This window comes from Panicum virgatum, chromosome 4K, assembly GCF_016808335.1.
Source record: "Panicum virgatum strain AP13 chromosome 4K, P.virgatum_v5, whole genome shotgun sequence".
Classification (NCBI taxonomy): domain Eukaryota; kingdom Viridiplantae; phylum Streptophyta; class Magnoliopsida; order Poales; family Poaceae; genus Panicum; species Panicum virgatum.
In genome coordinates this window covers 36,725,088-36,739,370 of record NC_053139.1, presented here as the reverse complement: position 1 = coordinate 36,739,370, position 14,283 = coordinate 36,725,088, and the positions used below count along the sequence as shown (strand labels likewise).

Below are 14,283 nucleotides of genomic sequence, written 5' to 3'. Positions count from 1 at the left end.
TTTAGCATTCTGTTAGTTTTTCTTCACAAAAGGGTCTCGGTCAAACAGCACAAAAGGGGCAGTAAAATGACTCATTTGCCCTTGGCTCATAGAAACCTTATCCTCTGCTTGCTTGGACCCCTTCCTGCTCACACTCGACCCAGACGCCGCCCCTCCTCCCTTCCGCGGGCCGCCGCCACTACGCCCCATCCCCACTTGCACCGCGTCGGCGCCACCCTGCCCCCCTCCTAAGCCGCCGCCACCCGCCCCTCCCGTGCCGGCACCCCATGCCGGCGGCGCCCCTCTCTGTTGCCCCGCCTTGGACGCATCTGGGCGGGCGAAGCACCGGCGCCGCTCCCGCCCAACTCCTGGGCCACCGACGCCCCGTCCCCCTCCTGGGGTGCCGCCACTCCGTCCGTCCCGCGCCGGCACCCCACGCCGGCGGCGTCTGGGTCCGCCGCCCCGCCCTGGACGCATCTGGGGGGCGAAAGGGGGTGCGCCCGAGCATCCCCAGCAGGGGTGGCCTCCAGGCTAGGCTCCACCCGGCCCTGCCCGACCCCACGTCCTCGACGGCACCACGTGGCGCGTTGCTCGCGCTCGCCGACGCCATCTGCCGCCGCGGCGACCCGCGTGAGATCGCCCGCCTCCTCCCGATCCTCGCCGGCCACGGCGTCCGCGCCGACGCGCACATCTACAACGCGCTTGGTCTGGGGGTATTTTTGTCCAAGTTAACAGACTTCCCACTAAAATCTAACATAATGTTAAATTTGGGTAACGTTTCAATTTTTTAGTGGTATTTTACGGACCTCAAGCTTTCGATTTACGAAAATCGCGATCTTTGACTGGTATGAGACCAATTTGCCCTTTTCCTAATCCGTGGCGGGAAGCAGCATCATCTCCCCCGACTGAAGTCGCTGGTTGCGTCTATAAATAAATTCCCTCTTCCTCCGATCTTAACGGCTAATCATATTTGCGGTTGCCTTTTTCTGCTTCCTCCTCCATCGAGTCCACGGGCAGAGAAAAAGAAAAAAGAAACAGCGGCGGAGAAGCAAGAACTGCCGCCGCGCCATGGAGCCGTCCTCGGCGGCTGCGGCAGCGGCTGGGCCGAGGCCGCCGACCTTCGCGTCGCAGACCAATGCCCTCCTGCGCAAGAACCTCATCTTCCAGGTCAACCCTTATGGCATTCTCCTTTCCTGTTCGTTTTCCCTTTGAGGTTGCTCCATAGGGAACTTCTCTTGTGCAACTGCAAAATGGGTATGCGGTTTCCGATTTCTGTTTTCTTGATGCTGAGGAAGACACTTTGATGGATGGCAGTTAATGGGGAATGTTCTTACAGTTATGTTGTCACCATCCGCGCTGTGGATACCATATTTTGTTTTGACTAAATTGCGGTCTTGCAGGAAGTCGTGGGTTAAGTTATCTCTTTTATTCCCCTTCCAAGAAAGTATGTACTCTTTAAATGGGGAAAAACTTTTACAGATGAGCCTCTATAAATGGAAGGTTTGATGTTCTCAGGGGCACAAACAATTTGGTCTTGTTGGAATCTGGGAATTTGTTGGTCGGTCATCGTTTTGGCCTGCCGAAGGCTAAAGCACGAGCCATTTTTATGCTTGGTTGGGTTGGGATGACGAGGATTAGGTCTAAATCACGGTAGTAGAGAATGAACTGATTTCCGTGCAAATTTGGAGGGATTTGGTCTAGTTCGTGCCAAACCAAAGCAGGCCTCAGTGTTGATTGGGACTGGTAACAAGTCCAAATGGGTAGAATTTTGGGATGGGCACCGTGACGCTGTCCCTGACGAGGGTAGTTCCCTCTAATTGTCAAACGTCAAAAGTTGCTGTAAATGTCACCTGTGCTGTATTTTCTACCCTGCTGACGCTTTTTGCTTTGTGTCTAATCTGTCTATGTGCTTATAACATGCCAAGTGATTCTGCAAGGTTTTATTAATGGCAAATTGGAGTGTTCAAATTGTATTTGCTGTAGTAGCCTAATTATATACTGGTTGTATGAGTTTTAAGCTAACAAGTGCTGGTCCATGTTTCATCACCTTGCAGAAACGTAATAGGAAGGAAACCATTCGGTTAATCATACTTCCCATATACCTCTGTCTCATAATCAGCGTTCTTCAAAGACTCATCAACCATTTGGTGGATAAGCCGGAGTTCAAGTGCGGTTGCCAGTGTGTTGATATCAACGGCACAGGCCCTTGCCAAAATGTGTGTGGAATTCAGTACTCTACACCGAAACAGGCAGGCAGTTGCCCCATACCAAATCCTCCAAAATGGCCTGCCCTCGTGCAAGTACCCCTCCCAGAGTATCGCGCTGTGCAGGATTCCTCCAGTTTGTTGACAGGCCTCCCTGATGCATCATGTAGAAAGACTCAATCCTGCCCAGTCAGTATACCCTTCACTGGGGCAAACAGAACTCTATCTAATAGTAAGTACTTTGTACCATCTGCTTTAGTTCCCCATAAGTCCGGCTAATGTTGGGCCCATAAGTAAGAAGTAACTTCTTTTGGAAGATTCTTGCTTTGTTTTGAAGTAACTTAGGAAGTGAGCGTTGTGTCACTTATGAGAAGAATACTCTTGTAAGGTTTAGTTTACTAACCATGTTCCTCAAACAGTTAACTTTGCTCCTTTGTTTGACAGGTATCATGCAAAACCTGTTCAGAAGCTCACCGCTTTCAAATCTTTCTGATTACACAAGCATATCTAGTCCTCTGCTTGTAAGTTTAAATCTGCACTAGTACCTCAATGATTTTTTTTGTGAGTTTCTACGAATGTTTTTCGAGAATGAAATAAAAGCAAATCCTTTTTGACATATAAATAAATTCCAGGGTACAGAACTACCAGGATTTACTACAGGCTTTGTTGAACCTGCTTTTGTGTCAGATCGACCCATATATGTTCTTGAACAGCAATGCAATTCCAGTGATTCAGTTACAGTCCCAATTACCATTGGTTCCGTAAATGCTCAGAAAGGTATTGTATTGCTTCCTTACTTTTTAGTAGAATGGTGGCCCCTTGAGAAAAAACTGGGTGAAGGACCTTAACATGGGCCTTCGTAGTTGTCAGAGTCGGAGTAATCATATTGACCGGTTGTTATCATTTTCCTATACATAAAGAAAAGGGAAACAAATCTTGAATATTCATTATACTGACAGGTGCAGCCACAGATTTTTTTCCAGAATTTTTCTTCCCATAATAATCACAGACTTTTCTGCATTCCTGCAATGTTTCCATCCCTCCATTTTCATCCTCATTTGTTTCTTATCTTTTTGGGGATGTTTGGTTGAAAAACATTTCATTTTGAACCTCATACTTAGGAGTATGTTTTAGCAGAGATAAAATGTGTCCAAGGTTTACCATTGTGGCGGAACAGTTCAAGAACAATTAATGATGAATCATTCCAGGGTTATCGGAAAGGGAAAACTGCAGAAGGGATAAATGAAATTGCAATGGGTATGTCACCTCCCCTTACCTATGCTGATGGTGCTATTGTTTTCTGACATGTGGGCACTAAAAAGTACCAAGTAATTCTAACTACTACTGTTACTGCAGCCTATGATTTCCAAGACTCAAATGAGAAGCACTTTAACATACTTGCTTTATATAACTCAACTTATCAGAATGTCTCTTATATTTCGATGCCATTTGGACTTCTGCGCATTCCACGCTCATTAAATGCGGTGGGTGTCATTTACTTCACTGATATAAATTGAACTTTTCTGATATTTCTTGCAGTCGTGCCTATCAACCCACTGAAAAAGTTGTTTTTCTGTGCTGCTCTGTAAAATGCTAAATCCAGAACAGTTGCAATATCATAAATTGTTATCCAAATAAGGATGAACTGATGAGCATGCATAAAACTCTATATCTTTTTAATATTTTTTTTTGTCTGATTTAGCTATAATTTTCTGTTTTATTTAAGATATGGATTGATGGGACTGATCTCATTACTGCTAAAATAATTTAACCTTTTCTTCTAAAAGATACAATATTCTTACTTGGCAATATTACTCATTTGAATCTATACACCTGTCTCCCCTCAAATAACATATTATCTTGACATCTCTTCAGGTTTCAAATGCCTATCTCCAACTTGTACAAGGTTCAGGTGTACAAATGTTGCTGGACTTCACAAAAGAGATGCCTAAGCAAGCCACTCGTGTGATAATTAATTTTTCTTCTGTTCTCGGTCCTCTCTTTTTCCAATGGGTTGTTGTCTTGCTTTTTCCGGTATGATGTTATTGGAGTTCTTTTTTTGCGGGTTGCATACAATATAATATTTACGCAGAACACTGATTTGGTGTGGTAGAATAGTGCATGATGGAAGTATTGAAACTCTTAAACTATAATTCAGGTTATGGTGACTTACCTTGTATACGAGAAGCAACACAAACTCCGAACAATGATGAAAATGCATGGGCTTGGGGATGGCCCTTACTGGATTATATACTATTTGTACTTCCTTATTTTCTCCACAGTATATATGATTGTATTTGTCATTTTTGGATCCATCATAGGTATGATATCAAACAATGATCATCATGACAAAATAGTACTTTGTTTGAAGCTCTGTATCTAATTCACCTATTACTTTGCAGGTGTGGATTTTTTCAAGATAAACGACTACAGCATCCAGTTTGTTTTCTTTTTCAGCTTCATTAATCTGCAGATTGTATTGGCCTTCCTAGCTTCATCATTCTTTTCCAAAGTCAACACCGCTCAGGGTAAAAAGAACTTCAACTTTTTTCCATGTTCATTTATAATTTCTTCAGTTCTGAAAGATATGTGATGTTTCTGCTATCTTGTTTACCAGCAATTGCATACTTGTACATATTTGGGTCAGGGTTAATCGCAGGAAATCTTGTTCGCAACTTTATTGAAGGTGGAAAATTCCCAAGTAAGTTTAGCTATCTCTTTAAAGAAATATTTTGTTATCTTTTTGTGACTCACATAGCTGTATAGTTGTCATCGGAATACCATATTATAGTTTTAATCATGCATTGTAAGAAAATAGGTGCTGTCTTTCCTGCTTCTTGCCCTCAATTTCTTAGGTGTAGTTCTTCGATGAACCAGTTTGAAGTTATAGCATAACATTTCCCTTGTGCTATTACAGGACACTGGATTACAGTTCTGGAGATAATACCTGCATTTTCTTTATATCGAGGACTATATGAGCTTGGCCAATATGCTATTGCCGCTTCAGAAACAGGAACTGGCATGCGATGGAGTGATCTAAATGACCATACAAATGGAATGAGGGATGTGTTAATCATTATTATTTTAGAATGGTTGGTTTTGCTTCCCATTGCATATTATTTCGACCATGCTGCTTCAGTTGGACACACATCTAGTCCCCTTGCTACAATCAAACGTCTCCTAAAGAAGGACCCCACTTCAAGAAGGATAACTGTTAATGAAATAGCTGATAAAGATGTAAACGTAGAAATGGAGAAGCTAGACATTATCACAGAAGTAAGTTTCTTATTTTGCAGCCATTTGTTTTGCTTTTTCTTGCACGCCATCGTTTTCCAGCATTGTTTAAGTGTAATTTCAATTTACCTATAGTGAATTGTTTTTATGTCATGGCCAAGGAACGTAGGGATTTATTGGATGAAAACAAGGGAGACAGAGGGCAGTTTGAGCTAGATCGCCTCCTCTAGAGGACATCTGTCCTCAATCTTTGCCTGCTCAACTAATCAATCCTTTCGGCTTATATAATGCTGGCCATAACAAACAATCTAAAGATACTAACAAATCTCCCCAACAGCTGCTAACAAACCCCTGACCAACTAAACAAATCTTTGAGCCTAATCCTGCTGACCCGGTGCTGAGGATGAAGCTTCTGTCTCCTTCCTGCGGTGCTGCCTAAAATAAGTCCGGCCCACAAATGCGTCCATAACATTTTATCTCTACCAATACTCTAAATAACTACATATCTATATATTTTTTTCTCGAACACGCAGGAGAGCTGCGTATCTTTTGCGTATCTTTGTATTAAGAGAGATACATATCTATATATTTATTTTGCTGAAAAAAATTTAGTTTGCAACTTAATTCATTTATATGTTAATTCTTTATCCCAGATGTCACTGTGCTACTTTATTTTTGTTCTGACAAATTAGCATGATATGGTTTAACTGCAGAGGGAGACTGTTGATCAAGTGCTACAGCAACAAACTTGTGGCTATGCTGTTGTCTGTGATGACCTCAAAAAAGTATATCATGGAAAGGATGGTAACCCTGATAAGTTTGCGGTTCGGGGTGTATCGCTTGCTTTGCTTTATGGAGAGTGTCTTGGTATTCTTGGTCCTAATGGCGCTGGCAAAAGCTCTTTTATCAGCATGGTTTGTCATCAGATCCCTCTACATGATAAACTATCTAAGCTCAATTATCTACCCATGCTGATAAACTATGCTGCTGACAAACCAGGCCTTTATAGTCTTTTCAGTCCAGCCCTTTATTTTTTTTTGTCTAAAACATGTTTGTTAGAATTTTGTTCATACCACTGCTATTTTTCTTTTCTATCTTCTCCTATATTTCTTTGAGTCACACATTGCTGGAAAATTTAACCATGCTTTCTTGAATCACAGGCTCCTTTTTAAATGTCACAATGTAGACTATCAGATGTCCTGTTTCTTTTTTCCCATGGTATTGACCCATCCTTCTTGTACCTGACAGCTGATTGGGTTTGTAAAGCCAACATCAGGAAATGCATTTGTACGGGGTTTCAGCATACAGAATGACATGGAAAAGATATACAATAGCATGGGGGTTTGCCCACAGAATGAGTAGGATGTGCATCTCTTTATTACTGATATGTTCTAAGTAATATTTTTGTCTGGGACAAAAAAATACCAATTTTAACACGGTTATCTTTATTTGGAATGCAGTATGCTTTGGGAGACGCTAACTGGCAGGGAGCACCTCCAGTTTTATGGCAGACTGAAGGGCCATAGTGGTTCATCTTTGGATCTCGTATGTGGTCACATGTTCACATGTATTCCAGTTGCATACTACATAATTTCATAATGCAACCATAACCTTTTACATGAAATTATTTTAAAAAAACTTTTACATAGTTTTATTTGGATGTCTTTAAGCCATTTGTTGTTTAACTTTTGCCTATTAGATTATAGCAAAACAACTACGTTCTTCCTTTCTGGAGATTTAGCCTCTAGAAGAAGACTTACCACAATGACAACTTTTGCAGGCCGTTGATGAGTCTTTAAGGAGTGTAAATTTGCTTCATGGTGGTGCTCCCGATAAGCAAGTGAAGAAGTACAGTGGTGGCATGAGGAGGCGCCTGAGTGTCGCCATCTCTCTGATCGGAGATGCTAAAGTATTTCTTTCTGCAGAATCTAACATTTCTGTAGGACCACAAGTAGTCACTGCATGCTAACACTTTGTAATTGCGCCTCAGGTTGTGTACATGGATGAGCCTAGCACTGGATTAGACCCTGCTTCAAGGAAGAGTCTCTGGAGTGCTGTGAAGCAAGCAAAGCAGGATAGAGCAATCATTCTCACAAGTAAATCTTCAGACTCAAAAACTTTAATCATTCCCTAGCTTGCCGTTTGCCCATAATTTCCTCAACTATTGTAGTATCTTACTTTTTTGCAATTCATGGCAGCACATTCCATGGAAGAAGCTGAAACTCTTTGCGACAGGCTTTGTATCATGGTTGATGGAAGCCTGCAGTGCATAGGCACGCCCAAAGAGGTAGTCCCACACCACCATATATAGGATTATATAACTTCTTGATGATCGAATTGCGACAGTTATGTTCAAACGAAGATTAACGCAAAGAATCGATCGTGTGGCAGCTCATAGCTAGATATGGAGGCTACTACGTGCTGACGATGACGACACTGCCCGAGTTCGAACAAGAGGTCGAGAATCTGGTGCGCAAGATCTCACCGAGCGCCAGGAAGGTGTACAATCTGTCAGGGACACAGAAGTACGAGCTGTTGAAGCAGGATGTGAGGATCGCGGATGTGTTCATGGCCGTGGAGAGCTTCAAGAAGAGGGTGGAGGTCCAGGCCTGGGGCCTCGCCGACACCACCATGGAGGACGTGTTCATCAAGGTCGCCAAAGGGGCGCAGCTCAGCGAAGAGCTCTCGTAGCCTGATGCACCGGTGCAAGGGCGGGGGCCTGATGTACTGACGTTTGCTGTACCGTCGTGCATACTTTCTTCTAGCTGATAGTTTGATTTGCTCACTTTTGTCAGCCAGGATTCTTTGGGTCAAATTGTATGCTTTTGTATTCTTTTTCTAGGTACAGGTGACGTGTGTGTATTGATAATCACATTGTAAATTTGCATCATCGTGAGATATAGTAGTGATTTTTTGCATTCCAATATATAGTCAGTTTGTGCAGGGGCCGGAAAAGACCAGGAGGCCTTGTTTAGTTCCCAAAAAAATTTCTACAGTACCCGTCACATCGAATGTTCGGACACATGCATGGAGCATTAAATACAGTTGAAAAATAACTAATTACCACAAGATGAATCTTTTAAGTCTAATTATTTCATGATTGGACATTATTTGTCAAGTAACAACGAAATATGCTACATTACCAGAACCAACAACTTTTCACCAACTAAACAGACATGCCAAGCCAGAAAAAAGCTCGAAAATTTTGGGGCTATAAAATCAATGTCTAGGGCCGCTCAAAAGGGGCATCTATTCGTCATACATGCAGTTGAAGACAATAATATTCCAAAACAAAATAAAAATATTTCAAGCAAAATAAATAAAAATAGAATGTTCTTTTATATTGTTTTGAAACATTTTTTTTGTTCTGGAATATTATTATCTCCGGTGGATATATGCGATGATATGGCATCTAGTCGAAGTTGGGTAGGCCACCCTTTTCCTTTTAGAAAAAAGTTATTTTTACCTCCTTCAACTATCACAAAAGTCTGCTTTTCCTCCCTCAACTATAAAATTGAACATAGTTGCTCTCTCATCTTTTAAAAAAACTGGACACGCGATCTCCCTTGCTGTTTTCCCTTGTGGTTTTTCTCCTTTTACTTTTATGTTTATTTTGGTTGAATCTTTAAAAATCATAGTAAATCACAAAAAATATAAAATGGAAAATCTAATTTTATTGGACTCCACATAAGTAGATCTATGCAGTGAACATATGATATGGTATACTTTAGTACAAAGTTTTTTTCTATCTTTAGATATATACATTTTTCTGTAATTAATTCATAGCTACAGTCATGGTGCAACTATGGTGAAATAATCATTACACACTTGAGCTGTAGTAAAAATTTCATGCTCATCGGATATGCATGCCTGAGTTATAGATATGTATAGGTTTATATATAGATTTATCTAGACAAATATAGAACTCGGCCATATATGATCCAATGAGTATGGAGTTTTTACTACATCTAAATCATGTAATGATTATACCACTATAATTGGATCATAAAAACTATAGCTACATATATCAAAATGTATAACAAAAACTTTATACTAAAGCATACCATATCATATGTTTACTGCATAGATCTACTCACGTGAAGTTCAACAAAATTGGATTTACCATTTTATAATTTTTTATGATTTACTATAATTTTCAAAGATTGAGCCAAAATAAATATAAAAGAAAAGGCGAAAAACCAAATAAAGAAAACAGCCTAGGAGGTCATGTCATGTGTCCGGTTTCAAGAGATGAGAAGCAACTTTGTCCGATTTTATAGTTGAGGGAGGAAAAATAGATTTTGCGATAGTTGGAGAGGTAAAAAGGGCTGAGCTCAGGTTGGGCTCCATTCTTTTCAGGCTCCAAATTCCTGGCCAATTTGCTCTCTGTTTTCGAAGCTTATGCCGCAGGCAACTCATGCGAAAATGCTGCTCGGAATCTAAAATATCCAGAAAATAGGCGATCCGAATTTAAGATGAAAAGTTACATTTGAGTGTTATTTAGGAATTTCGTTTATCTTTTTTTAGGGGGAGAAATTTCGTTTATCTATTCGGTATTTCTTATATGTCTCTTACTCTTTGTGGCTGTGGTTGAGCATTCGCGGCCAAATGCAATTTAGCCCATTTAAAACTATCATGCGGGCCTCGACTAAGATGAGTGTAGCCCGAGAAGACGAGAGGTCTAGGCGACTGGGCCTGTTCGCCGAACCTGAACTCGCCCCATCCCAAACAAACAAAAAATTTCCCAATCAATCAATCACACCCAACCCCTCAGTCAGGCTGGCCCCCTCCCTCCGTCTCTCGCCGCTGCGAGACTCCTCCTCACCCAACTACTTCCTCGCCCACGCCTCCACGCCACGCTTGCGCCGCCGGCCTCCGCCCCCGTCCCGCCCGCCGCTGAGCCGAGGCGGGGCGCAGCCCTCCTCCTCCTCCTCCGCCCCGCCCGCCGCAGCACGACCGGAGATCCGCGCCGCTCCTGCCCGCTCACCCGATCGGTACGTCCGGCCCCGCCGCTCCTTTCTTTTTTTCCCCCAACCCGATTCGCGAATCCAGGCGTGTAGGCTGCTCGATCCGGAGGCCGAGCGCGCGGGGTGCGTAGGTGGGGTAGGAGGCCGCCGTCTACCACCGTCAGATCGCCTCGTGCTGGCAGCCGCGGCGTGCGTGTGCTCCCCTAGGGTTCGGTCCGCGAGGGGCGGGGAGGCGGCTAGCTCTCGCCCCGCCGGCAAGCGCCGGGCGGTGCCCTTGCCGGCGCGATGCGGCTTCTGCGGGTTTGGGTTGGGCGGCGCGAGGAGTGCTAATCTGCGGCCTGGCTGCCAGTCCCCCCGCCTGTCCGTGGCTTCCTTGCATACTTCGTTTGGGGGTTGGGTATGGATATCTGAAGAAAGGAACCTAGTCGAGCGCTTGATGTTGGGATGTTTGGGGAGCAGCACCGCCTCCGGACTTGCACACACTTGGGGGTGTGGATCCACGAGGGGATAAACCTTGCACTTTTGTTGGGCGAAGCCGTGCATTGTGTTTTTAGTGAGGCAGCTCATGAAACCACACGCTTGGTGTTTCATGGACCGTGGGCGTCATTGATATATGCACAGACGTATTGCGGTCATGTTTAGGGTTTACTGGAGCATACTGATGCTTATATACAAGAACGACTCGTCCCATGCCCATGACATGTGGACGCGAAATGTATTGCACTTATGGGAAAAGTATTAGTCATGACAACTAGGACTTTCAAATTTCAACCGGTAATGATTCTGTTTTGGAAAGTTTTTGCATGGAGTGGACCTTGTATTGTAAAGCTAATCTAGTTTCCTGCTGCTGAGTATACTGCTAATCATAGATTCATCTGGAATTTATTTCCGTTACAAGTTACAACCTGTCCATTTGGCCATCTTAGGAATCAGTTGGTATTTATAAGTTATAACTGTTATTAAAGTATTGCACTGAAGAAAGGAAGAATGGTAGGAAATCAAGGAAGGCCAACCAAACACAGCCATCCTTGCTGGCGCCAGTGAGATGCACAACACTTGCTCCAGTCAGCTGTAGGGGTGGCGGCTTGGAGTGTGGCGGAGGCTATGGTTGATCTGAGGTGCTGGCAGCCTGGCACAGGGGGAAAACAGGGAGATTGAGTGGTGGGCTGCTCGTGAAAGGCAGGATAGAGTGGCGGCAGTGGTGATGCTGCGTCGCATTGGGGGGACGGCACTTCATCAAGGAAAGCCTAGACCTAGAGCATATCTACTGTTGGGGTTCTCTTCCCTTTGCTCTTTTTATAACAAAACAGCAAAGCATTTTTGTCCCCAGCAACCCTTTTCTCTTTCCCCTTTTCATTTTTCTTTTTTCCTTCTGCTTTGCTGTTTCTTTGGATGTTTGTGTCATCACATAGAAGGGGTTGGTTTACTATGCCTTGCCTTGCCCAGCCTGAAGACAATTGATCTTTATTGCTTTATTATCTGTCTAGTAACTCTTTACTCTTTTTCATGAAGACATATTAGTTCTTGGGTTAATGTGATTTGAAAACTACTGTTTAATAGCAGGCACATATATCTATATGCCTATGTCCTATCTGCTGACATGTATAGACAGACTCAAGTTCAGTCAGGCTTTGGGCTGGCTTCCATGTATATTTAATCTTTCTGTAATTCTCACTGGTTTAATATGCGATAATTGTTCATTTCAACAGCATAGTGATCAGCTAGCAGTTTGACTTCATGCATCTTTCTAATGTTTTTCGTGCTAGTGATTTTCTTAATGAATTAATTGGTCATATGGTTTGTGGATCACATCTGCAGGCTAATTTGAAAAGCTGTGCCAAGTTGGATGCGCTACAATGGAGGTTGACAGCCTAAGGGAAGGATTTGACCGAGTTGCTGAGAAACGTGCGTTATCTTCTGCTAAAGCTCTGGAAGCTGTTGATCATTTAGTGAATGAAGTTGAGCAGGCAATTGTCAAGCTGCAGATGATGAATACAGATTCTACTGGGAATGTTGACCATACAACCATCCTTGCAGAACTGAAAGCTAAGTTGAATGAAATGGCACCACTAAACCAACTTGAAGGCAGTCAAAAGGAGCTTAATGTTGCCCTGAGCAAATACCTCAAGCTCCTTGAGAAGTCTTTTAATCCAGATATATCGAAGGCATACCGAAATGTGGATTTTGAGGTTCATATGGTAAATAACATCATAGCGAATCATTTCTACCGCCAAGGCCTCTTTGATCTTGGTGACATGTTCGTCCGTGAGTGTGGGGAATCAGGTGGAGCATCCTTAAAGTCATCATTTCAGGAGATGTATGGTATCCTTGAAGCAATGAAAGCGAGAAACCTTGAGCCTGCCCTCAGCTGGGCTGCCAATAACCATGACCAGCTGCTGCAGAATGGATCTATGCTCGAGTTCAAGCTCTATCAGCTTCAGTTTGTTGAGATACTATCTAAAGGAAGCAGGGATGGGGCTAGGGAAGAGGCTATTCAATATGCCCGGACTCACTTGGTACCCTTTGCATCTGTGCACAAGGAAGAATTCCAGAAGCTAATGGCTTGCATTCTCTGGGTTGGTCGGCTGGATCAATCCCCATATTCCGAGTTAATGTCATCAGCGCATTGGGATAAGCTAGCTGAGGAGCTTACCCATCAATTCTGCAGCCTTCTGGGCCAGTCTAGGGAGAGCCCACTGAGTGTTGCAGTATCTGCTGGTTTTCAGGGATTACCAACTCTACTGAAGCTGACGCAAGTCATGGCTGCAAAGAAGCAGGAGTGGCAAGTGATGAAGCAGCTCCCAGTCCCCATAGACATCGGGCCACAGTTCCAGTACCACTCTGTTTTCGTGTGCCCGGTGCTGAGGGAGCAATCTACTGAGGAGAACCCTCCGATGCGAATGCCTTGTGGGCATGTGGTCTCGAAGCAATCCATCATGAAGCTGTCAAAGAGCAGCTCCAGGCCTTTCAAATGCCCCTACTGCCCCTCAGAGGCCGTCGCGTCACATTGCAAGCAGCTGCATTTCTAGGCGTCAACTTTTATGGCTGTGCAAACCTGTTGATACATGCTTTCCCTCCCGTTCCCTGCCACACCTGTCAAATAACTTTTCTGTACTCTGTAATATACATGTGTGTTCGGTTAAACATGTAGTATCGTCTTGATGTTAATCTGTACAGTCGCAAGTTCCAGTATGTTCATGTCATCTGGTGGTTCAAGGGATTTAATAATGTTACTGGGCAAGTGAAGTGGGGATGGTCTGGGAATATGTCGCGGGCTCGTGATGCTGCAACAATGTAAGTTGTTGAACCATGGGGCGACCAAAATTTGGCTAGCCAAAGCCGATATTGATAAACGGGAAAGAATTGGCCTTGCCAATGTTTATTCATGACTCGTTCTGCCGGGAAAAAAAAGTGTGGAGAGATGTCTGCCAATTGGTGAAAGCCTGCAGACATAAACCAGCCAATTGCAAGGTTTTGGGTCTTTTGATAGTTGGACAGTTAACATCATATGTCAACTAATGACGAACTTTGTCGAAAAACAAAACCGATTGTCAGGGTTTTGAATCTTAAGAGACTTTTTTTGTTTGGGGGGTGGGGGTCATTTATATATAGGAAAAATTAGATTTATTAAAAGATTCTAAAGTTAGATATATATCATCGCGATCCACATGTTTTTGTCTCATGGGAGCTCTATATGTCAGTGAGATAACAATGATATATATCTAACTTTGAGATTTTTTAATGGTACAAATTCAAATGTCTCTTATATATATGGTAACTTACAACAAAATTAAGCAAACTACTTCCTCCGTTCCAAAAAAATATATTCTAATTTCATATATAAATTGTCCTAAGAAACGATCTTGTACCTCATATTGTTTATTTAGTTTCTAGATTCT

The 14,283-nt window shown here is 43.0% G+C and overlaps 2 protein-coding genes and 1 long non-coding RNA gene across 4 annotated transcripts; 2 read left to right on the top strand and 1 right to left on the bottom strand.

Annotated features, from left to right (window-relative positions):
- The first annotated feature begins 941 nt into the window (after positions 1-941).
- LOC120703781 (ABC transporter A family member 7-like) lies at positions 942-8,343 on the top strand. Its single transcript, XM_039987951.1, has 18 exons — positions 942-1,146; positions 2,034-2,415; positions 2,628-2,704; positions 2,816-2,960; positions 3,321-3,440; positions 3,540-3,667; positions 4,059-4,217; positions 4,342-4,504; positions 4,586-4,711; positions 4,801-4,884; positions 5,101-5,459; positions 6,131-6,331; positions 6,666-6,775; positions 6,878-6,962; positions 7,198-7,326; positions 7,408-7,513; positions 7,616-7,704; positions 7,809-8,343. Exons 1-18 carry the CDS (start codon positions 1,048-1,050, stop codon positions 8,106-8,108), a joined length of 2,862 nt encoding a protein of 953 aa, XP_039843885.1. The 5' UTR covers positions 942-1,047; the 3' UTR covers positions 8,109-8,343.
- Positions 2,817-7,725, bottom strand: LOC120703783. Of its 2 annotated transcripts, none has more exons than XR_005687256.1 (3): positions 7,596-7,725; positions 7,178-7,471; positions 2,817-3,091 (listed from the first exon to the last, which is right to left on the bottom strand). It is a non-coding gene; the product is annotated as an uncharacterized LOC120703783 (long non-coding RNA). The 2 variants fall into 2 exon arrangements; XR_005687255.1 differs by lacking the exon at positions 2,817-3,091 and adding an exon at positions 6,331-6,665.
- A 1,849-nt stretch (positions 8,344-10,192) lies between the features above and the next one.
- LOC120703780 (protein RMD5 homolog) lies at positions 10,193-13,625 on the top strand. The gene is made up of 2 exons (XM_039987950.1): positions 10,193-10,411; positions 12,203-13,625. The coding sequence occupies exon 2, from the start codon at positions 12,241-12,243 to the stop codon at positions 13,411-13,413; it is 1,173 nt and encodes a 390-aa protein (XP_039843884.1). The 5' UTR covers positions 10,193-10,411; positions 12,203-12,240; the 3' UTR covers positions 13,414-13,625.
- The last annotated feature ends 658 nt before the right edge of the window (positions 13,626-14,283 follow it).